Source organism: Chaetomium fimeti (assembly GCF_033439085.1).
Source record: "Chaetomium fimeti strain CBS 168.71 chromosome Unknown B0H64scaffold_6, whole genome shotgun sequence".
NCBI classification, from domain to species: domain Eukaryota; kingdom Fungi; phylum Ascomycota; class Sordariomycetes; order Sordariales; family Chaetomiaceae; genus Chaetomium; species Chaetomium fimeti.
This window is the reverse complement of record NW_026944334.1, coordinates 2,642,615-2,666,006: the sequence shown is the minus strand read 5'-3', so window position 1 is coordinate 2,666,006 and position 23,392 is coordinate 2,642,615. Positions and strand designations below refer to the sequence as shown.

Here is a 23,392-nt window from a genome sequence, read left to right as displayed (position 1 = left end):
GGTGGGTAGGTGGTGGCTGCTAGAGAAAAGGGTTGAGAAAGACAGACATGCTTCAAGACCTTGCAGGATAAGAATTGGAATGAAGGGAGGAACGGCTATGGGCTGTAGTAGAATCGGTGTTTAGATCCTCCGCCTTTTCAGGTGAAGGGCTTAACTCCTTACCTGGTAGTAAAGGAGGAGTCGGTTTCTCGTGGGATACCTAGGTACAGTGCAAAGGGAGAAGAGGGATCAGGGTTGCTCTACGGCGAGACCCTTACCATGGCATTCGACAGGGAAGTGGGCTATAATAAGGCAGATAGACAATCTATTGTCCTGCTGTGCTGAGCCAATATTTCTTCCTGGTCGCCATAACTGGCATGCATATGGATGTCTGAGAGTGAGGGGTGATGGTTGCGCATTGGGTTTTGAATAGGGGCCGCTTATGGTGGGGTGGGGCCGATAAAGAGCAGTGCTGGGCGGCCACTGACTGGCATGTGAATTTGGGCCGTGTGCTTACTTCTTTGCTTGGAAGTGGCTCAGAGAATCAGCCTTCGGGCAACTCACCACGTGTGCACTCTGAACTTGGAATCTCCCTGTCCCTTCAAGCGATGGAACACTCAATAAATCGGACGGCATCATCTTCTTGCCACTTCGCCTCAGCTAATGTCTCAAGGAAGAGACGATCATCCGCCAACACCGTGTCTGTTACAATCAATTATACTGTAGTTAGCCGACCTTGAACCCGCCAAGCTTTCCACTCCCCTGTCGGCAGTGTGCGGCGGGCTCGCCGTTATCGTTATCGATGGCGCGGCTTGCGCTGTGGTTTGGGGCTCGACCTGCATTGACACCACAGACATCCCACTCCCCTTCCGGCACCGCTCGAGCTTCCCGCATGGAGCCCTCTCCTCTCACACACCAGCCTCGGCCGGAGGTGTTCCAGCCAAAGATAGTCCGTCTGTACGAAGCGTTATTCAAGGTTTGAGCCGTTCCTTTGCGCTTTCGTTCCTGCATTCCAAGGTTGTCCTCTAGGGGGCAAGCCCATCTGGGCAATGCATGTGCCGAGATGGAAGTTGAGTGTGGAATACTGAGTCGCTAACGTATCGTAACCTCTTTTAACAGGTTAGTTCCCTGCCCTGAAACGATACCCGCGAACCCCCACGCGCACGGGATGACGGAGATGCCACCCAACGAGCCAGCGCTAACCGGTAGCCTGGGACGATAGGACGACTCGGACGAGGCAGACAGATCAGCAGGCTTCTGGAAAGAGTTCTTCATTCTCCGACCCGACCGGCATTGCCTACGCCAGATACTGGATGAGACAGGGCCCAATGATCTACTACAACTCCAACATCAGACCAGACAGTTGTTTGTGCAGGCCATCGCGGCACTCAGACACCCATATGGCGTCGCAGACCTCCATGCGCTAGAGGTGAGCACGCAGGCAGGAGAATGGGATGAATTACGCGGACTCGAGCTCTGACCTGACTCGCCGCAGACCCTCAGCACGTTTATGCTAGCGGTACTAGCCAAGAAGTACACGAACCCGAGCTCCGACATCATCGAGCTGCTGGCCGGACTGGACCACATCGACACCGTCTTTACCGACTTCGTCAGCGCATTGGAGTCGCTCATCCGGAATGGGAGGAGCGCGGGACACGAGTGCTGCCCGAATGGCATGGGCCATGTCGGCCAGGAGGAGCCGCGCGTAGGGAACCGGGCGGGCTGCACATACGCGGCAGATCTGCAGCAAAAGGCCGTGGAGGTTGCGCTTGCGGTCGCGTCCGGGGCATACCAGACCAGCTTGCTCACGTACTTTATCCAGCGGGATTTGTTTCCGGCCATCATAAACGTGAGTGGTCCGGGAGATGGTCGATCTGTTGCCGAACTGACGGTTACAGTGCATCCAATCACAAATAGCATCCGAAACGCCCGAGATAACGTCGCCGTTCATGTTATTGGGGCTACTAGCAAACTACAACAAGTTCGAGTTCCAGAATCCTTACCAGATGCGGCTTAACGACTTCGTCAACGAGCGGGTCATTCGGGGTATTGTCAAGAGCGTTGGGCAGACATGCCAGAGGTTACGGGCGCAGTACATCGAAGTCCAAGAGGATATGCCCGAAGGCTGGACACTCGCGGGTACATTGAACAAGATAGGGCTGGGGGCCATCGCACCCGGAGGCAAGCCGCCACCAAAACCCGTCTACGATGCCGAGGCAGCCAAAAAGATGTTTGCCGAGTTGTATATCTCCCCACACTAGGAAGTGCTGCTAGAAAGTTACTAATGGGCGTTTTAGACCTGGTCAAGAAGCAGCAGTGCTCCTCGCGACATACGACTTCACCCACGCCAACAAGCTGTTCAGCCTCGAACTGGTTACCTGGGCGCCCGAAAAGGGCGAAGAGCAACCCTTTGCGAGCTTCATCTCCCTCACCTCGTACCTCCTGCAGCACGCCCACCTCTCGCAGCGCACCACGCTCTACTGCCACCTCAACCTGATGGTCTTCCGGCTGCTGATCGAGGACCCGATCCTCTGCAAGCGCATGTGCAGCGAAGACAGCAAGGTACCCGTGCGGCTATGCCGGCAGCGGTCACCCTTCCTGCCGCTGGTGCGAACAGAGCGCATCCTGGCCACGGCGGTCATGGACACGATGCTAGACGCCATCAACCACAACCTGCGGCGGCGGCTGGACGTGGGGCTCTACACCCTCTGCGTGGGCATCCTGCTGCGCATCATCAGCTACATGTCGCGCTCACGCACCCGCCTGGCGTACCACTGGGCGGACCTGTTCCGCTCGCTGCTGTCGCTGGTGCGGTTCCTGACGACGTACGCGGCGGACCTGCGCGACCTGCCCCACGTCGACACCCTGCTCGACCACGTCGTCAACCTGCTCGCCCTCGGGCTCTCCGCCGGCGAGACCTTCCTCCCCACCCCGGCCGCCTACGACGACCTCTTCTACAAGGTCGTCGAGACCGGCGACGTGCTCGTCAAGTTCCGCGCCACCTATGGTCTCGCTAACCGCGCCAGCAACTCCATTGATACGCTGGTCAGCGTGAGCACGCATTACAAGGCCATGCTGGCCGAGGGCGGTGATGGGGCGAAGGGGGCTGCTCCTGCGGTTGCTGCTGCGGCGGGGAGGCCGGCGGGCTCGCAGCTGACCAGTCTGCAGGTGGCCGAGGTTATTAAGCAGGGCTATGAGACGTTGAGCATTCAGGCCAAGGAGGGGCTGGATAGCTGGGAGAAGTATCGTGAGGCGGATGAGAGGACGCTGCTTAAGAAGATGGCGAGGGCAGCGGTGGGGGATGTGAGGGGGATGGTGGCGGAGTGAGTGACGATGATGATGATGATGGAGGGGTGGTGGGTAGGTGGGTGGCCTGGGATGGTGATGGGGAGGGAGTTGTTTAGCGGTAATTAATTCTTCGTTTTGGAGGGGGTTGTTTTGAGCTTATTTTGAGCTATCTCTAAGTCTGGAATGTGTAAGGTAATAAAATAGGTGCAGTGGTGGTAAAATGGCATTCCCGGTGAGGCTGTTCGTTAAACTGGAGGCAGCCCTGAGCCTGCCTGCTCCGAGTCAGCTGTGCCTGACCCAGAATCTCAACTGATGCCGGACCCTGAACGTGGACCAAGGGCCGAGGAGGTGTTCAACTGTGGCTGCAGCCAGCATGTGGGACGATTCCTAATGCCGATCTGCTCATTGGCCCGGCGGCGACCGGGTTGGGCCGAGGCTTGGCATCATGTCATGGCAATTGCGTTGCTTTTGCCTTTGAAATCAACAAATTGCCCGTCTTCCCAGAACAAAGCTTCGGCAACCACCAACCTTTGTGTGACTCGCCACCCTCGCAATTCGTCACAACACACTTCACGATGAGCGCACCTAGCTTGCTAACGAGAAGAGCGGTATCCGTCTGCTTCTCCTGCCGACGCAACCTCTTGCGACAGCGGCAGTTCTCCACGACGCCCGCCTCCCTCGTCGCCGCCTTTCAGGCCTACACCCTCCCCTCCCAACCGCCACCAGCCCCGCGCAATGCTTCGGTTCCAGATACCTCGATCGGAGGAACAACCCCAATAGAATCGCCGACCGTACCCAGAATCCACCAGACGAGACCACCGAAGCCGAGCGCACTGCTGGACAAGTCCATCCCCGAAAAGGAAGCGCAGCAGTCCAAGCCGGACTTTGCCGCAACACCCTCGCCCTCGAGCGCCCAACCCTCCCCCTCCACATCACAACCACAACAACAGCAAACTCCCGCCCAGACAAAAACACCAGAAGCAGCAGCAGGGGCGGCACGAGCAACAGCAGCCGAACCAACCCCTGCCGCCGCCGCGAAGCCCACCGGCTCCGCCCGCCCGCGCTCCCGCCTACGCGCGCGCAAGGCCGCCATCAACCTGACCCCCGCAGCGATCTCCCACCTGCGGGCGCTGCTAGACCAGCCGGACCCGAAGCTGATCAAGGTCGGCGTGCGCAACCGCGGCTGCTCCGGGCTGGCCTACCACCTCGAGTTCGTGGACCGGCCGGGGGCGTTCGACGAGGCGGTTGAGCAGGACGGAGTCAGGGTGTTGATTGATAGTAAGGCGCTGTTTAGTATCTTGGGGAGTGAGATGGATTGGGTGGAGGATAAGTTGAGCCAGCGGTTCGTGTTTCGGAATCCGAATATTAGTGAGTCTCTTTTCCCCTTCGACTTGTTTGTATTGGGGCGTGGTGCTAACAGCTGGTTGCAGAGGAACAATGTGGCTGCGGAGAGTCGTTCATGGTTTGAGCGGAAGGGACTGTCTGCGTCATGCAGAATGGAGAGCTGAATTTGGCTTGGGTTAGCCACATGTTTCGAGATGACACCCCGCTCTACTGAGTATGCGATGCAACTGCTCGGAACTGCGTATTTTGGGCTCATTAGAACGGCGTTCATGCGCTGCTAAAGCGCTATTTCCTGCTTCAGATATATACTAGATACCTGAGACTCTGGACGAGCATAATGAATGGTATTGGGCTTGTTACAATTGCACTTTTCTGCCACGCCTGGTGTGTGTTTCCCGGTCTTCAGCAGGTCTCCAAAGGCCCGGAAACCTGGCCATCCCGTCTCGCAGCCCGGCAGTCCGCCCGTCCGATTCGGGGAGCGGGAGCGGGAGCGGAAGCTGACCCCACGCTAATCCCGGTCCCAGCTCTGGCCTCTGCCGAGCCATGGTTGCGGGCCACGCTTCCAAGTGGGGCTCAAAGTCGCGTTCAGGTCAATTAAACATGCCATTCTTTGACATGGCGACTTGCGACACTAATTTTGGTTGAATAGCGTTCCATTTTGTCCACCATCTTGGACAAACACCTAATATTCTTGCTACCAACTTGCCTTGCCGATTTGCTTCCCTCCCATTGCCATGGTGGTCTGCCCTATCTGCGACCGGGGCGTAAAGGCCACCGAAATCAACAGCCACATCGACTCGGGTTGCCAGACTTTCCTCCTCGATGAGTCCAACGAGCAGACCAATTCTCCCTCGCCGAACGGAACGCAGAGTAATACACAGAACAACACCCAAAGCAATACCCAGAGCAACACCCAGAGCCAGCCACCGAGCTCGACACAGAAAAAACGGTCCGCCTCGACCTTCTTCCAAACCCCATCCGCGAAGCGACAAGTCACGAGCGCGAGGGCACCCACACTGCAGAGCAATGGGAATACCGGGCTGAAAGCTGGCACGAAGCGGAGCTATGACGACGGACCAGGGTACACCAGCTCGCCGACGGACACAAAGAACGGGGATGGCAGGGAGGGTGCGGCGGCACCGGTAGCAGACCCACGGCAGGCCGACAGCACAAACGGGTCGGGCCCACCACTGGCCAAACGATCCAAGAATGCCCGCACCGCACCGCTCGCCGAGCGCATGCGGCCCGACACGCTCGACAATGTCTTTGGGCAGGACTTGGTCGGGCCCAACGGGGTACTGCGCGCCCTGATCGAGTCGGACCGCGTGCCGAGCATGATCCTCTGGGGCGGGTCGGGCACCGGGAAGACAACCATCGCGCGGTGTATCGCGCGCCGTGTGGGGAGCCGCTTTATCGAGCTCAATGCCACGAGCACGGGGGTGGCCGAGTGCAAGAAGCTGTTTGCCGAGGCCGCGAACGAGCTGGGTTTGACAGGGCGGAGAACCATCATCTTCTGCGACGAGATCCACCGATTCAACAAGGGCCAGCAGGATGTGTTTCTGAAGCCGGTCGAGGCGGGAACTATCACTCTAATAGGCGCTACCACAGAAAACCCGAGCTTCCGAGTTCAAGCAGCGCTCCTCAGCCGCTGCCGAACCTTCACCCTCCAGTCCCTCACCGAAGACGACATCCAACACATCCTCCTCCGCGCCCTGCAACAAGAAGTCGAACAGGAAGGCATCGAAATCTCCCCACTCATCGACCAAGAACTCCTCCGCTACCTCTCCTCCTTCGCCGACGGCGACGCCCGCACAGCCCTCAACCTCCTCGAACTCGCCCTCTCCCTCACCAACCGCCCCGCCCCCACCGACCCCTCCACCCCCTCGGAACCAGTCACCAAAGAATCCATCAAAGCCGCCCTCACCAAAACCCTCGTCTACGACCGCGCCGGCGACCAGCACTACGACACCATCTCGGCCTTCCACAAATCCGTGCGCGGCTCCGACGCCGACGCCGCGCTCTACTACCTCGCGCGCATGCTCCAATCCGGCGAAGACCCCCTCTTCATCGCGCGCCGCATGGTAGTCATCGCCTCCGAAGACGTCGGCCTCGCCGACTCCACCCTGCTCCCGCTCGCCACCGCGGCCTACACGGCCACGCAGCAGATCGGCATGCCCGAGGCGCGCATCCCGCTCGCCCACTGCGCCGTCGCGCTGTGTCTGGCGCCCAAGAGCACGCGCGCGTATCGCGGGTTGAATAATGCGCTCTCGGCGCTGCAGGAGCCCGGGGTGGCGGCCCTGCCGGTGCCGGTGCATTTGCGGAATGCGCCGACGCGGTTGATGCGTGAGATGGGTTATGGCAGGGAGTATAAGTATCCGCCGAATTATCGGGAGGGGAGGGTGAAGCAGGTGTATTTGCCGGAGGGGTTGGTGGGGAGGCGGTTTTTGGAGGAGAGGGATCTGGGGACGGAGGTGGATCCGGATGTTGAGATGGGGGAGGCGGAGAGGTGAGGTGGGAGAGAGGGGGGGGGGGGGGGGGGGGGGGACGGTGTTGGAAAGTGAAGGGGGATTGGGGAAGTGAAAGGGGGGTTGGGAAAGTGAGCTTTAGTTAGGAAGCGTGGGTGTGGGTGGGTGTAGAATAGTAAATTATCTGCTTAGAAACAAGCAGGTGCTGGATAGCACGGCATTGGCGAGGCGTCTTGATTTAAGGGGATAAAATAACAAGCAACTTTTGACACCCGCCTTCCTTCCCCTTCAAACCCTTGTTTTTTTGGTGGTTTCCTAGCGTTTATGGCGAGTCCTTTTTTTGGAGTTTATGGTGTTCAGCGTTTTTCTTTTTTTCTTTTGTGTTTTTTTTGTGTTTTTCTTCTTTTTATTTTTCCTAACGGTGTTCCTATTCCGTGGTAGGCGCCATGCTCACTTAGATCCTACTACCTCCAACGTTACCAACCTACATCTCCTGCTCAGGAGGAATGTTGGCCGGCAGCCCCGTCATATTTTCACCGTCGCCCACCGACGTGTCCTCCTCTTGGGGCATTGGTATGCCATCTTAGCCGTTTATACCGGATACTGAAAAACGTATAACGGCTCACCCTTTGAGCTAATATCACCCCGCTGGCTTAATTAAACTGTTCAAGGCCCTTGAGCTATTGTTTGATGGTTGATCTCCGGCTTGGGGCCTATAAGCAGCTCAAATCGTGGGGGACTCCTTCCCTCGAGCGGGAAGCTAACCGCTCCTGCCCCCTTGAACCATCAGTCAACGGCTCAAGGAAGGAACAGCTTCACTGAATGAGCCGCTCGTTAATCGTGAGCTGTTTACTTCCAGCTTATGGACGTGAGCTAATATAATCCGGCTCGTGGAGGTCCGGTATGCGCAGCTAAGATCCCTCACCGATAGCTCCATAGAGGAGGGTGTGAACCAGCAATCCAGTGTCCCTGTCATGGCATAATGAAACCAAGCGCGCCCATCCTGTCGACCAGTCCCGTTGAATTGGACCCTCGCGTCCCTGGCTTCATGCTTCTGGTACAACGAGCAGATGCCCTCCACCGAGTGCATAGAAGACAGCCACTCCCCAACGGGGATGGAAAGCGGCCACTTCACAAAGGCGATGGAAGATGGCCGGATGTACGTTTCGGACGGATAGACATGCAGCCGGCACTGACCTAGCGCTCGCTGGCCACCGTTGTCGTAGTAGAGCAGCACGCCCATGCACGTCCTGCTGTTTGGCAGGTAGAAGACGCGAACTCGGGCCACGTTTCCGAGGGGTGCGTAGGAATGCTGCATGGTAGGGTGTACGTCGGCTGGCGGGTAAGCCGGCCTTCCCTCAATCCTCCCGGCCTGAACCCCGTCCACGTTGAGTGCCGCAAAGACGGACGTGTCCAAGAAGCTCGACTGGGACCTGATGCTGTACACTAGTGTTCGCGGCAGTTGGTCCGATGCGTTGAGGAAATAAGCGTAGTTATGCCTTTCGCTCTCACGGTTCCTCCCGATGACCACTTCGCCGGACAGACGTGTCCTAATCTAGGCTGTGTCAGCTTTTTATTATGTCCATGGTCGACAGGAAATAGGGCTCTGGGGTTGGGGCCGGAACGTACCAGGAAAGACGGCCAGCTACGGTGTCTATCGTTCGGGACGAGCCACTCTCCGAGATCACTGCGCTGCACCAGAGGGCCCCAGCTGAGCATGGTGTCTTGATGGGGGAGGGGCACATAAACCCAGGTGCAACGCCCCTCCATCTTACGATGGGGCTTCATCGCGGCATACGTGCTCATGGCACAAGGCTGGCTTTGAGTATGCGGGTGAATTGCAAAAAGGCTGCTTCCGTCGAGAAACAATGTAATGCCAGTGATGGCAGACAGATCGATGGTGTGAAAGGTAAGCCATAGTCCTCGTGGGACTGGGCGAATGGGATGTTGATTGAGGTTAAGGGGTGTGGGCGTGTCCCAGAATGCGAGAACCGGATCTTTGGCGTCGTTACTATCGGCCATAGCCAACTGGAGGAGACCGTTCTGCGAACGACATCAGCGACTGTATCCGGTTTTGTTCGTGGGAGAGCACTCAGCAAGCTCTGGGACGACTACCTTGAACTTCGCTACCGTGGTGTTGAATAAGTCCTCCTCCTCCACAACGAACGCCCGGTTATCGAACCGTTGTCGGCTGAACCCTGGCCGCTCTGCCAGCCTCTCAAACCTCATCAGCCCCTCGTAATCGATTGTCAAGCGAATAACGGGAGGCAACGTGTCAGACGAATCTTCCGACACCAGTTCAGGGGCAGCCCCGCGCTCCCATGACACCAATCGATCCAGCGGGACGATCCTCAGGGGCTGCAACTGTGAATCGGAGAGGCGTCGGGCCAAGTCGAGCGCAGAGACGTAGCGCCAAAAGAGGTGGTTCCGCGGTAGTGACTCCATGATAATCCCCAGAGCAACATGGGGTAAGCTCCTCAACGCAGGCAGCCCGTTGTTCTCGGCACAGAGGAGGAAAGAATCGAGCCAGCGCCAGACCGGCCGCAACGCCAACCGCACCTCGGGGACTTTGGCGCCTACCCAAGGCACACATCTCCAAACACACGTCTGGTAGAGCCGATCCAGCGCGTCCTCGGCAGAGCAGTTGCGCATGAACACCTGGAGGCAATCCGGGTGAACAACGGAACCGGGTCTGACGGGTCTAAAGTGTTCCCAACAGTCTGAACGATACGATCGACATATTTGCCACTTCCCATACTTGGCCTCCCACAGTTCACTGGCGGGCGCCGTTCCAAATGGGTTGATAAAGCCCGCCTTGAAAGCGGTCGAGCTTGCGTTTCCGGCCACTTCAAAGATAAGCTACCTAGTGGCCTCATCAAGAGTAGGAATGGATGGGATAATTAGTGAAGAAACTTACGTGCAACTACGGGCTCCTTTTCGTCGAGATCCTCGCCACAGATATCGCAAACATACCACATCCCACACACAGAGATGTGCCGTTCATTTGATGGAGGCGATGCCGGAAGAGCCATGTTCACTGGGTGGGTGCCGGTACTGTGGACTCGAGAGTGAGTCTAGAGTTGTGGTTGAGTCTATGCCCAGTCTCCAGAGATGTCGGTCAAGGGTTGATCACTTGACGAGTTGGGAGTTGAGCCTAATGTATCTTTAATAGTCCAACATAGCCCCGGAGCCCGACTGATGACTCTTCCAGAGTTTGCGTGAAGCGCGCAAACAGACATACAAACAGAGTCATGCACTCTACCAGATATGCAGCCATCCGGGACGGACCCTCTTTCACAAACATCCCATAGGCTGAGTGAGGACGAATAGCCGTGGATGACGAGTATTCCATTTGGAAGAGATGATACACAGCGGAGCGGGGACCTTAGAAAAATAATTGCATCTGCAGTTAGTAGACCATCGAAAGGCAACAAGGGGTTGTATGAGACCGCTTCCTCCGCCATTCCACAGCGCTTAATGACGTTGAATATATCAAACTCCGATATGTTACATCATCAGCTACGACTCCCAAGTCCCAACCACATCTTGACGGCTCTCGCTCCAGGGTTGTGGTTTTAGTTAGTTAACCTACCGGGTTTAGTGAGAGACTCCCTCGCACTACCCGCGGCTGCGCCGTCTGACAAGGTACACTTGGTTTCCGCACGGCGTGTTTCACAGGGCGCGCCGCGGCACAGGCGGCTCACCTCACGTGGGAACGGCAGGAAGTTTGTGTTCAAAGTTATACCGCCGTCTGTATTCCAGTGCCTGCCTCTCAGATATCCAATCAGGCAAAGGAAACCGGGGCAGGACAGAGCAAACCGGCGTATTACTATGTACTACCAGCACCCATATTCCATCGGCCAGCGACAGCCCCTAGCAAACAACAGAAAACATATCCTCCTGACCAGCAAGTGATAGTCCCCCGTAACGTTATTAGCTAGCCAGCTAGCCATTGCACAAATCCATCGCGTCCTTCTCAAGGCATGTGCAGCCTGTTGTCGTGGTTGCACGTGCACTTCTTGTCGGGCTTGGAAGCGTCCTTGGCCCGGAAGGCCCTGCACGGGCAGGCGATCTTCTCGAGGTTGGGGTTCAGCTTGCTGCCCGGGTGGCTCTTCTTCCAGGAGGTCCAGTTGGGGTTGGTGATGCTGTTGGTGCACTTTCCGGTGTTGGGCATTTTGACGGTTGGTGTTGGTGCTGTGAGATGTGTTAGCTACTGGGTAATAGCGAGGGAGCTGAGCTCTTCTGGATTGGGGGTGGTTACCAAAGGCTGGAGAATGGAGTTGTGTGAAGGTGGTGTTGAGTTGTTGGTGTTGTTGTTGTCTTGTGAATGTGAAGATGTGTGTGATGCTGAATAGAAAGGTGATATTGAGGAAGTAGAGAAGCTCTTTATATACGCAATTTAGCATTGAGATACCACCACTCCACTCCGAAGGATGCTCCATCACCACGTCCTTCGAGATGGCCTGTCGACCAAGTGTCAAACAAGATGCCACAATCCTCTCGTAAATCGGTAATCATCACCATGCCGGCGAAACTGGTGAGCTCATCCTGCCCCATGGCTTACAGCCCGATGGGTTTCAAACTACTTCCATCAGCCATGAAGACCTGCGTCGGCAGTCCAAGTGGTGCCGCGAAAACCGGGTATACGAAAATAGTTGACGGTAGATGATGGGTCTTGACCCGGTGTCCCGGCCATGAAAGCAAAACAGTCGGGCCGCGGCGAAGGTGGCATTCTGTGACTCGAATATAAGCGTGACATGGACAGGGAACCTATGTTTCGTCCCGAGAGGGGTCCTGTGCCGCATCGGGGTAATAGAAGACTATGCGCCGAGTGCACTTTATCCGGACCGCGACCTGTGAGTGGGGTTTGCGGGTTTCTTTCGTCGGGTCCAACGTTTACACTACGTCCGATGACCTTTACCCCGGTATTGCCGTTGTGATTCTACGAGACAATACAGAACATTTCGGATAGTCTTCAAGTTGGTGGATACGAGCCAGATAGTAACGGATCAACACCCAGCAACGGGATGGAGGAAGAGACATGTAGGTCCCACCGTTGCATGGCCTGTTTTCTTGCACATGGAGCACCCGGGAGGAGGATCCCGGGTATGAGACCCGCCAGTTCCTGACGAGTGTGTTACAGTGTAAGACTTTCGCAGGAACCGGGACAACCATGACGGCAAGGTCTTCCTTGCGACCACTGGAAAGACAAGGATAATGTATTTAAGATGGCAAGACACACCAAGTTAGAGCTTGGTGACTAGATTTAGAAGTTTCCAACATGGCCACGCATAGTGTGCTAGGGGGAATGGCGGAATCCTACCGCGCGTCCATGGGACTCACTGGGTTATCCATGATCTGTAGTGTGCTTCGTAGTTTGTAACGTGCTAGTCCCTGAGATGCTGACAGGATTATCGCGAGTGCATAGGTGGCCTGACCAAACCCCCCAGAACTGACCTGACCAGACCGGGGTTAAGCGAGGTACACCAAACCAAATCAGGGTGGTGCCAAGGTATTTAGCGTAATGGTTCCGAATCGTTTCGGAAGCGTTCTACCCATTTTAGTAGATCACGTAACAGTCTAGCTCTATATAGAGGATTAAGTTATTTTCAACTTATCCGAATTCCTTTCCCATTACCTCCGAAAACCTTTTTTTTTTTTTTTACCATCCCTCCTACTTATTTTACAACTATTCTAGAATTATTTCAGCGATTTTTCCCCCCCTAGTAATATAGCTAGCTATAAGAAATCTGTAAGAAGAGAAGTATTTTAAGAACTATTTAGAATTGTTTCGGAATCTAGATATAATCAGTTCCAAACCACTTCCAAACCGCTTCTAAATAGATTTAGAAATATTTACTAAATCTTTAACATTTTCTACTACTAGCTAGGGCTTAGGCTCTATATTAGGTATAGAGTAACGGTTAACCTCTTCTTTAATTTGGGCTGTAAAATAGTTATAGAGGGGAAGAAGTTGACCTGACCAGTCTGATTTGGTAAGAAATGCGCCGTTTTTGCCCCGGTCAGGTGAAGTTAAGCGAGCTCGCTTAACCCCGGTCTGGTCAGGTCAGTTCTGGGGGGTTTGGTCAGGCCACCGATAGGTACGGATTATCGCCGAACGTGGTTTAATCGCCGATCTGACTGATATCCACAAAAGCTTCGATCATGGTTACATTGGCAGGCACAGATTGTGGCCCGGAGTTAGTGAGGGCAGAAGCCTTCTGGTTATGCACTCATAATACTGCCCCCCTGTTTGAGCGCTGGATATTCTACGCTGAATGTTCCACTGTCATGGTGTTGGGATGTGGTTGTTTGCGTGCCCGGGTTGGATGATGAGAAAAACAAGTGCGATAGCCCTTTAGACGACGCCGGTTGAGTCCCTGCGAGCCCACCAGGCGTTGACTTCGTTTGCCCTTTGCTCCAACCGCCTTGCACACCGCAGCAATAACGGTTACGGTGATCGGCATTGTCGCGCCGGCTTCATCAGCCGCCAAAGGGCGCCGCAAGACAACTGAAGCTCCACGGCGCGAGCGGCAAAGCGCAGCGCCGCACCCAACGCCGCATCTTACACGCGACCAAGGTAATCTACCGACTTACCCATACTTAGGTAGGTAGTGATCCCCGTTTCTATTTCCACGGTTTGTACACTTCGCATTCGGTTCCCCTGCACTTCCTCTGCATGCCCACCGTAGACATGACTGCCAGACGAAACGCCCCATAGCGTCGCAGGCCCAGCAAACACGGGCACCCACCCCGCCCCACTGCGGTGCCGCCTTACCTTCCTCTCGGTATCCCACTCATCACCGACATAGCTTACTCTGTCCCACCGCCGCCCTACCTCCCTCTATCTCACTCATCACCGATATAGCTGACTCTATCCCGCTCCACCGCACCACACCACTGACCCGCCTACCGTTTTCCTAACTTCCCCCATAAATCCCGCCAGAACTCTCTCATCCCATACTCCTTCTCCCTCCCCTCGGCCACACTCACCCGTGACCCGACCCCCCCAAGCGAGAACAACTCTCCCACCCCACCACCACCACCACCAACCCCAGAACCCACCCCACCAAACCCACCCTTATTTGAACCCCCCAACCCCAAAACCCCCCTATTCACTCCTTTGTTCCCAACCGCCCGCGCGCGTATCTCCCCCGCAACAAGGGGCGCAACATCGGCAAAACAGGCGAGCAGTTCGCGGTCGAGCGAGAAGTAGGGCTTGCGGGCCAGCTCGGGGGCCATGAGGTTGTAGGCGCGGGTGAGGGTGTTGAGGTTGGCGATGGCGAGGGCGTGGTAGGAGGCTTCGGTCGCTTGCCAGGTGGGGTCGCGGAAGGGGGTTGTTGGGAGGGGGTTAGTTGTGGGGGGGCTGGTGTTGGTGTCGATGGAGGGTGGTGGTGGGGAGGGGGGTGATGGAGAGGGGGAGGAGGAGGATGGGGGTGATGATGAGGGGGGTGATGATGAGGGGTTGGCCGTTGAGTCAGGCGGGGCAGTGGCCTGCTTCATCATGACGGCGTCGTCGGTCGCGGTGGTCGGGATGGCGATCTGGTCGGGGCGGCGCCGGCGCGGGTTGTGGGTCTCTTCGGCGCGTGCGTAGGCAGTGGCGCGGGCGATTTGCTGCTCGAGCGTTCCGCCGCGGGCGGAGATCATGCGGGCCGCGTGGCGCTTCCAGTCGTTTCGCAGGCGGCCGCGGAAATTCGCCGCCGCTTTGGCGACCTCCTGTTGTTTCTCGATCCATGGCGGGACCAAGTCCTGGCGCTTGATCATCTTGTTCATGATGTATTCCGTCTGTCACGGCGGTCAGATTGGCGGGCGCGGTTGGTACTGATTGGCCGAAACACTCACGGTGTCGATGAACGGGTTGTCTGCCCGCCTGTCCCTCTCAATCCCCTTGCCCCGGGGGATATCTTTGAACTGCCCTCTCGCGATCGCATCCTCGATCCGTTCATTCGCCAAGGCTGCCAGCCCGGACACGGTATTCGGCATCGCCCTTGCCCCCGGCGCAAAGCGCTCCCTAAGCTCCCTTCTCATGGCCTCCCTCTCCTTATCACTCAACCCGGGGTCCTTGATCCCCATCCCCACGTAAGCCTGCGCTTTATCCCGCGCGCCGGCCGCCCTCCGCCCGGGAGTTACGCCGACCTCTCTCCTAATGCGCATATCCACGGGTTGCGGCACGATCGGCTTGCTCTTCCCCCGCAGTTCCGGGCCCAGGGGCTTGCGAGCGTCGTCCAGCATCCGCAAAACGGTGTCCTCGGTGGTCTCCTGCCCCGTCCATGGCTGGGCCGAGGCCATAGCGCGTGTGCCCAACCCGGCTGAGTCGGGAAGGCGCGAGGTGATGCCAGCTTGGGATAGCGCGGCGGAGTGTTCGTGGTGGAACTTTGCGCCGGCTACCTTGTCGAGCAGCTGGGCCTTGAGCTCCTCGCTGAAACCGGCTTCCTCGATGGCGCGGCGGCCGGCGCGGCCTCCGGTGAGCAGGGCGTCTTCGGTGGCTTGCCGCAGGCGGGTTGCCATGGGACCCGGTTCAGGGTTGGGGTCAGGTGTGGCGTCGGAGGTTTTGGAATGCGTTGGCGTTTTCGAGGTGCCATCTTGGAGTGTCGTTGGTTGGGATGCATTCGTGGCGTTCGCGGGGAGGGATGCGGGGTGCGATTGGGAGATGTGACGGCGAATTGGTGGGAGCGTCGTGCGGGATATCGTTTTTAATCGTAGGGCGCGAGCGCAATTAGCGCAAACGAAGGGTGTCGAGGCCATGAGGGAATGGTGTCGACGGAAATGGCGGGAAGAGGTAGCATTGAAGATGGAGGAATGGGAGGTGGCGTGAAGATGTCGAAATGTTTCATTGACGAACACCGAAGCTGAGATAAGCGGACAGTGATGATCCACAGTCAACCCGCGGAAGCCACTGTGTCAAACCCCCGGATCTCCGTCGGTTGCATGGCCCTGCATCAACTCAAATTCAACTGCAGATTCGTCAGCTCCGAGAACTTCAACTTCAAAGCTACCAGTGCAAAACAAAATTTAGGAAAAACATGTATTTCATTGACGGAGAAATCTAGCTCTGAACGACAAAAACAAGGCTATTTCGTATACAGGCAATACGTCCTCCCCTTTCAGTCCAGTACAGTACAGTATGCGGCCAGGATGCCTCGCGGCGGCCTGAACCCGCCCAAAATGCAGCGCAATCCTCCTCCCCTCTGGTCTGTATCCGTGTATCCATGCAATAATGCCGCCCCAGGTGCAATGTATCCCGAACTCCCTTCTCAAAAACAGCAGATCCATCCCGAGCCACGACCCTCTCAAACGCAATTCAATGCAAAACAACGACAACCCACAAGACAAAGATGAAGAGCAAGACCAAACCCAAGACCAAACCCAAGACCAACAACCGAAGACCGACAACCCCTCAAGCGCAAACCGTGCCCTCGCTCCACCCCGCAACAGCAACAGCAGCAACAGCAGCACCACCACCACCAGCAAAACAATCCCCGACCCTACGCCCGCACAACCCCAGCCCCGGCACGCCCTCGGCCTCCCTCATCCCACCCGTCACCTCAACAGGCCTCACCAGCGCCGGAATCTCCAGAAAATCGGGCTCGCCGGCGAGCTGGACGCGGAAGCGGCCGACCTCGCGGAAGCCGAGGCGGCGGTAGAGGGTCAGGCCCATGGGGCTGGCGAAGACGGTGGTGGGCACCCCCAGGGCGCGGGCCTGGGCGATGCCCCACGACGCCAGCGCCGTCCCCGCCCCGCGTTTTTGCCAGTGCGGGTGCGTCAGCAGGATCTTGAGGAACACGTGCCCGTGTCCGTGTCCGTGGCCGGTCTGTGGTTGGGGGTGTTGGTGTTGCCGCCGCCCTCCGTATTGCGTGTCGAACAGCTCCGCTTTGTGCTTCTCGAGTGCCGCCCGGAAGGCCGACTGCCGCGTGAGATCGCCGATCGTGGTCGGGGAGGAGGGGTGGGTTGGGGAGGTGGGGGATTTCGGCTCTGGATGCGGTGGGATGTCAGTGATGGTTCTTGTTGTGATGGGATGGGAATAAAAGCCGGTGACGTCACACAACGTACCGACGGCGCTCCCGCGGCGGGATTTCGGGGGTTGCGCGGCGGCCGGCATGTCCCAGGCGCTAAAGGCGACAACCCGCATCACCGGGCTGCCGTCGACGACGGGCAGCTCGCAGACCACGACCGTGCTGGTGTCGAGATACTCGGCACATTTCCGCCGGCAGAGAGCGGCGAACTCGTTCGAGTAGAGGTGCCCCGGGAATCGGTAGGGGTAGACTGGGTCGAGTGGTGAGGCCCCGACGAGGACCGCCGTCATGTCCTCCAGATCGGCTTTGCTTGCTAGCCGGATGTGCATGATGTCCATGTACGGATTGGGGATAACAATGGTGGACTCGGAAGTGACAAAGCTTTAGGCAAGTTTGAGCCGAGTGTTTCGAGCTGCAGAGAAGGTGGGGAGAACGAGTGGGGGCTGCCCTGGTTATTTGAGCCCACTCGTTCAACGGAAGGGAATGCGAGGGTTACGACGATACCAATAAAAAAAAGAAGGTGCAAGCCGCTGCTGCAGAGCATGGCATGGCAGATCGAACCGTGACCTCATCTCCCCGGCCAAAGAAAGGCAAACCCGACCTTCCTTGGAAAGGTAACTTGGCGCCCCCCAGGGGCATTGACGATCACCTATGACGTAAAGGGTGGGTCCGATTTCGGTTCAAACGACACGTTGATTGGTTTCAGGGTCACGTTCGCCCCGGACCATCCCAGGCGATTGGGAATTCAGGTCCCATTCTGCCTGGGCTCGCCTGGGCAAGCTTGGCTGTCTCTTCACACCGAGGACCGACCTCGCCGCCACAGTGTCGTGTCGGGTGAGTCCAGGTGGTGCAAGGTCCCGTGTATACCCGCATTTCGCCTCGGAGCGCTGGCCAACACCACAACACAACTCGGTGACGATTCACCTTCCTGCTCGCGCCAGCGCTCCGTCTACCCGAGATGGTTGCCTAGGAGGTACGAGCCCATCTTTTGTTTGCTGCACTGGCACGCTGTGGATGCACCCAATCAATTAGCGGATTTTGTCGCTGGTTCTTCCGTAACCGGAGTAAATGGCACTGTCCACACGAAAAGTCGGAGCTGCCGAGTTCCATCAAGTTGCAGGCACTGTCGTCACTTGGCGGTCTTTGTACCACCAAGGTGCGTAACACTCAAACACCACAACAAACTACCGTGACCAACAGCATCGTGGCACAGAGCTTGGAGGTAGTGACGAGATTGCCGCCGTGGAAATTATAACCGAGGACCAACAACTCGTAAAGGTTAGGTGGTTATTACTGCGGCCTAGGAACAACCACTTCTGCAGTACGGGAGAGATCGCATCGCCCACACGCCGAACCCACGACAAAACAAACCCACGACAAAACAAACCCACGACAAAATAACCAGAGCACAAAATGCACAATGCCCCAGTGATAAAGCAGAACCACATCAAATGCCGCCGTGCCCCCGTCATCTCAGCGCTTCGGGAACCGTCATAACCGTAGTAGCGACTGTTTGCTGCGACCTGGCCTCTCCGCTACAGCCACGACTACTACCACTACCACTGCCACTACCAGCAGCTGTGGAAGTTTGCTAATGTGTGCAGTCAGCACAGCCCTGGGGGCTCAGCTCTGAGCTGGTCACAATGTGTCGGATGCTACTAACCGCGGAGTCAAACTGCCCCTTCCACTCGGGAGGAACGGGCGCCGGCGACGATTCCACAGACCCAGGCCACGCAAACTCTGACGACAGGTCGCAGCGTTAGAACTCGCGCCGTGGCGGAGCTGGCGGAGGAGGAGACCTCACCGTTGCACCGCATCAGCGCGCTGCAAGGGCCGCTGGATGGTGCCGGGCCCGTGTGTTCTAACAGGGCTAGGATATCTTGGGGGATTCGCCGGCTCGTGGGCATGGTCGAGGTCGATCGGTCCGTTCGAGGCTTCGGAGTGTTGCGTAGCAGCCTGGGTAGGTAGCGAGGCAGGCCGCGATGACGCTGGTCTACGCCTCAACTCGAGTGAATAAGTTTGAACACCGCGGGTCGAAGTTCAGTCTTGGGGTTGTTGCAGTGCTTCCCAGCGTGGCCCAAGAGCTATTTATGTGTCCTATTCCTCAGCACCTATATATCCCTCGTCGCGTGAGCCATCCTCCTTCGGCCCATCTGGCTCCGAGATATACAACATGACAGCGCGGAGTGGGATACACTCAACGAGTGGTTAGTGAGCGAACTAGTCCTTAACCAAGCCGAGGCAGGCAGATCTGTTCGGAGAGGACAAGGCGTGACTTTTTCCGTTTGATCGGTCTTTTGTTGACCCGCGTGATTGGTGGCCGTGTAACCGATAAGTGGTCCTCGAGAGGAAACCAAGGTTGAGGAGAGTGGGTACGGAGGGACAGGAGGATCACAGCTGCGCAGCTACTGACGTCGGCAGGTCGGCCCAGAAGGATGAAGGTATTCGCCCCCCATTTGACGCCCCGTACTTTGACCCCAACCTGTTGGACAAGTTGACGGAGGACAAGATGAACTCAAAAAGCCAAAGGCCTTCAGGGGATAGACATTCGATCAAATTGGCAATGGCAAAAGAAAGACTCAGAAGTAATCGTTCTGATGGTCCTTGATCTCACCAAGATCAGCTTTGGTCCTGAGGAAGATGCTGGAAGGTGACCCCCGGATGTTTCCTTGTCTTGATCTTGAGTCACTCAAGATTCCACTTAGCTTTCCTGCCTGTATCATCTTTGTCACGGAATGAAAATAGGTCAGGTTACCTCACGGGGCGAGAGACAGTGTTGTTGGTCAGAAAAGCTTCAGTGAGCACAGCAAGGGCAAAGACCGCACTGGACTCAGACTCACAGTGCAGGCCTGACAGTTAACACCTCGTTGACCTAGCGCTGTGCCATAGAATGGGGGGAAGACGGGGTGGTATTGCTTTTCCAGACCAAGAAATTCCAGAGGCTATCAAGTTGACGCGGTCTGGTGTCAGCAGAGTCTAGCGCGGCGCTCCCCGGCCATACCCCTCACCCCCAACCCTGCCGTCCGAGTCGACCTAGGTAATGACTGCCCTCAGTCACTCCTCCACCCCGGCCTCGAGGACGTCGCCATTGTAAGGATTTGTCAATCCCTCTTGGCGGTTTCCTGTCGGGCGCCGTGTGTTCTGTGCCATGACCCGTTCTGGCCCCAGACCCAGTCAAGCTTCTCTGTGTCGACAGTCTCGATGAAGTCCGCAAAGGTAACCAACCGTCTTGGTATCGTTGCCCTAGTGCACAGGATAGTTAGATACGAATTCCAAGCAGACATCAACACCAGTTCTCTCCTGACATTATCATGAACCTGCTACCGTGTTGTGCGTATAAGTAAGTTGCCAGTGTCATCAGATGGCCTCATCAGATGGCCGGCGAGCCAGAGTAATCCACGATATCATGATCACAAATGTTCTGCCAATAAATCGAAATACGGGGTTTTCAGAAGGTTGCCGGCGCTAAATTGAGACTTTCCTAGGACCCCGAGCTAGTTTTCTATCTCTTAGCGATGGCGTTTGCTTTCTGCTCCTCACTCTTGTCGTTCGAGTTCCCCTTTTCCAAGTCCCATTGTTCCAGCTCGGCCCGGGCAATCTCCTGGGCATATTCCAAGCCATCTGCATGGTATCTGTTTGATGGCTCGTAGTGCAGTTGGAATCCGTGCTTTTTGTCCAACCACTTCTTCATCAGATAGCCCACCGCACCTTCTTCGTCCATAGTGATTTTCTCGCTTGCCCACTCCTCTTTCGACTCGTCTTCCCGCTTGAATCTGCAACAGCCAAAGTCGACCATCAAGACCCGAAAGCCCTCGTCCTTCTTATTGTCGGGGAAAACGATGAAGTTTAAAGGACGGCGGTCGTCATCCATGATATAGTGGTCGCCAAGTACATGGACGGCGGCAATGCCTTGGTCAACAATGCTTTGCCATGCTGACTGGGGCGCCTCCTCCGGCGAGAGCTTGGACAAGGGGAAGCTTTCGTAGTACTCCAGCAGCAGGCCTTTAACATGGAACAACTCGTTGTCCTCGGCACCCGGCGGGGTAAGGTCGAGATCCACGGCAGCAAGAAGGCGAGGGACCACTGTGCCCTGGTGATGGCGCAGTGCGTCGTAGACGGCGATTTCGGCTGTGTACTGCTCAAGCACCAGGTCGGCAAGATATGCTTCGAAATGCGCATCGTCCAAACTTGTCTGGTTGTCCCGAAAGTCCTTGACATGTCGAAGGTCGTGGACAAACTGGTGGATTGTGCCAGTCCGAATTGACTCGACGTATGCATCCTCTATGGCGGGTGTCCAGGCGTCAGCCCCCTCTTGCTTCCGCAGCCCATGGGAAAATCTCCGATCACACAGTTTGAGGAATCCAGTTTTCGTCGCCGGGTTGCCGCCTCCATTGTCGGTTTCAATATTGGTTTCAATGTCGACAATCATGGTGCAAGACATGGTCTGGGTTTTCAACTCCCGGATCTGAACCTGGATTGTCGGCGAGGAGAGATCGCTCTCATGGGGGAGCCTGGTAAGTGACAGGGTCTGGCCGACCTTGTAGTCCTCATGAGCAGACCTCATGGTGGCTTTGTTGAAAGATATGCTCGTGGGGTCCGGATTACAATAATGGGGTATCGAGAATAGCTTTTGCGGAAAGGAAGCAAGTTTAATACCCCCGCCCAAGCACACCGTGAAAAGCACATTCTGTGAAAAGATTAACTGTCCCGATCAAAGCTAGGTCTCGGATTGGGCCAGAACTTGAATGGGGAGGATAGAGTCACACGGTGAACAATGAGTACCGCTAGTAGGTAATTATGTACAAGGAGGCATATCTAACCTTGCCCTGATAGGCATCATGAATAGGTACATTGGGTAGGTAACCAGCTGTTATTGGCGGACAAGGTATTGATTCCCGACTAATCTTACGCAGTCGTCTAAGCCCGTGCTTGACGTGTAGCAGGTGCGAGCCGCCACTCATTGGACCAAATCGATCATTAAGTCCCAATAAGGCAGGCACTGGTTTAGACTCACGAATAAACCTCATTCCTTACAACAAAACAGCATGTAGAAAGAGCCTACTAAAGTCCTCAATGATGGAAGCTATGTTGCCCCAGCTGTAATCACGCCGGCTCTAGTCACACCGGTCTTGTTACGATGGTGTTAGTCACGCCAGTTCTGACAATGCTTTACTGAATTTGGCCGCCTCTCTAACTAAAACCCATATCCTTCTCTTTGTACGCGAGTAGTGATTTATACCGAACTTATCCAAAACCGGCACCCGAGTTTCCAATAGTCTAGTAGTCGCCGTAAGATGCCTCACTTACCCGGTCAGCTGGTATAACTTATGGAATGGTGAAGTGTTGTGACTTGGAAAAAAATAAGATAGGAAAAAGTTCGACTCAAGGGAAGGAGCCATTAACACGCGACTTCCCTCTGCATTTCTAAGTAGCCGCTCATTTGATTGAAGTGCTCGTTATCCGTTCAAATCGATTGACTTTTCGAAATAAAGCTGTTCGTTAAGTCGTATATGGAACAAGCTTCTCCCTCAACAAGCGCGGAAGGTTTGACTTGCCCAATCTGTCTTGCGTTTCTCAACCCCGCGAGGTATTTCGGTAAGCAAAGCGGCCTTCTCCACCTGCGCAGCTTCCACGTTAATTCAACCCCCGGCACTTTGTCGTTCGCCTTCTACAATCGAATAAACCTCGAAGGCCTCGTGGCACATGGCAACCTAGTACAGCACTAAAGGATGATCGCGAAAAGTAGATGGCCATTGAGGTTAAGGTTCTGCTTAATTTTATCTTGGTTTCTCTACCATGGTTTCAATTCTCTCGTCTCCATTGTTAAGTTGTGGGCTTTTGTTTCTTTTCTCCCTTCTGTTTCTTTCTTTCTTTTTTGGTTACAACGCTGTTGGCTCGCTCATTGATCGGTTTCCCCAGGCCCCTCCTCATTGGCCGAGGCCAACCGATCTGCCCCAAAAAGGCAGTGACGGGACCGGCCATCCATTGCACGTGCCAGAATTCAGGTACCCAGGCTGCCAGGCTGGGGCCAGGGGAGCTTCAAATCAAGGAATAGGATGAAAACATGACGAATAAGCCGCATCCAGGCATGTTCGACGTAATTTCTGCCTTGCAGTCTGGCCTGGTCATGTGGGTGGGAAATGCGAGTTTAGTCGTTGTCCATTTGCGCCCTTCCGAATACCAAAAGCCATGACATAACCTCTGGGCCCCCAGTCAAATCATTGCTTTCAAGGCACTCTCCTTCTCACCTGCCTCGACCATACCAGATATGCTTTATTATTTTGTGAGCTGGTTGATAAACGC

The 23,392-nt window shown here is 56.0% G+C and overlaps 8 protein-coding genes across 8 annotated transcripts; 3 read left to right on the top strand and 5 right to left on the bottom strand.

Annotated features, from left to right (window-relative positions):
* Nucleotides 1-1,143: 1,143 nt before the first annotated feature.
* Nucleotides 1,144-3,615, top strand: B0H64DRAFT_218082 (uncharacterized protein). Its single transcript, XM_062799533.1, has 4 exons — nt 1,144-1,408; nt 1,475-1,828; nt 1,878-2,221; nt 2,277-3,615. Exons 2-4 carry the CDS (start codon nt 1,490-1,492, stop codon nt 3,304-3,306), a joined length of 1,713 nt encoding a protein of 570 aa, XP_062657178.1. The 5' UTR covers nt 1,144-1,408; nt 1,475-1,489; the 3' UTR covers nt 3,307-3,615.
* A 150-nt stretch (nt 3,616-3,765) lies between these two features.
* Nucleotides 3,766-4,973, top strand: B0H64DRAFT_405213 (uncharacterized protein). Its single transcript, XM_062804432.1, has 2 exons — nt 3,766-4,635; nt 4,698-4,973. Exons 1-2 carry the CDS (start codon nt 3,843-3,845, stop codon nt 4,733-4,735), a joined length of 831 nt encoding a protein of 276 aa, XP_062657177.1. The 5' UTR covers nt 3,766-3,842; the 3' UTR covers nt 4,736-4,973.
* A 226-nt stretch (nt 4,974-5,199) lies between these two features.
* On the top strand, nt 5,200-7,131 carry B0H64DRAFT_405211 (uncharacterized protein). The gene has a single exon (XM_062804431.1). It carries the CDS (start codon nt 5,346-5,348, stop codon nt 7,119-7,121), a length of 1,776 nt encoding a protein of 591 aa, XP_062657176.1. The 5' UTR covers nt 5,200-5,345; the 3' UTR covers nt 7,122-7,131.
* A 396-nt stretch (nt 7,132-7,527) lies between these two features.
* Nucleotides 7,528-10,108, bottom strand: B0H64DRAFT_434797 (uncharacterized protein; the record flags this gene model as incomplete). Its single annotated transcript, XM_062806103.1, has 6 exons — nt 7,528-7,921; nt 8,002-8,631; nt 8,706-8,800; nt 8,852-9,119; nt 9,192-9,922; nt 9,994-10,108. The coding sequence occupies 6 exons, from the start codon at nt 10,106-10,108 to the stop codon at nt 7,892-7,894; spliced, it is 1,869 nt and encodes a 622-aa protein (XP_062657175.1). The 3' UTR covers nt 7,528-7,891.
* Nucleotides 10,109-10,808: 700 nt separating this feature from the next.
* B0H64DRAFT_405210 (uncharacterized protein) lies at nt 10,809-11,851 on the bottom strand. The gene is made up of 2 exons (XM_062804430.1): nt 11,339-11,851; nt 10,809-11,271 (listed from the first exon to the last, which is right to left on the bottom strand). Exons 1-2 carry the CDS (start codon nt 11,516-11,518, stop codon nt 11,053-11,055), a joined length of 399 nt encoding a protein of 132 aa, XP_062657174.1. The 5' UTR covers nt 11,519-11,851; the 3' UTR covers nt 10,809-11,052.
* Nucleotides 11,852-12,710: 859 nt separating this feature from the next.
* Nucleotides 12,711-15,899, bottom strand: B0H64DRAFT_426200 (uncharacterized protein; the record flags this gene model as incomplete). Its single annotated transcript, XM_062805722.1, has 3 exons — nt 14,919-15,899; nt 14,002-14,861; nt 12,711-12,714 (listed from the first exon to the last, which is right to left on the bottom strand). The coding sequence occupies exons 1-3, from the start codon at nt 15,819-15,821 to the stop codon at nt 12,711-12,713; spliced, it is 1,767 nt and encodes a 588-aa protein (XP_062657173.1). The 5' UTR covers nt 15,822-15,899.
* A 158-nt stretch (nt 15,900-16,057) lies between these two features.
* On the bottom strand, nt 16,058-17,418 carry B0H64DRAFT_466274 (uncharacterized protein; the record flags this gene model as incomplete). Its single annotated transcript, XM_062807685.1, has 2 exons — nt 16,058-17,048; nt 17,127-17,418. 2 exons carry the CDS (start codon nt 17,416-17,418, stop codon nt 16,474-16,476), a joined length of 867 nt encoding a protein of 288 aa, XP_062657172.1. The 3' UTR covers nt 16,058-16,473.
* A 3,230-nt stretch (nt 17,419-20,648) lies between these two features.
* On the bottom strand, nt 20,649-21,488 carry B0H64DRAFT_302210 (uncharacterized protein; the record flags this gene model as incomplete). The annotated part of the gene is made up of 1 exon (XM_062800108.1): nt 20,649-21,488. A coding segment is annotated over one exon (840 nt), but the record flags the coding sequence as incomplete, so codon positions are not given.
* Between the last annotated feature and the right edge of the window lie 1,904 nt (nt 21,489-23,392).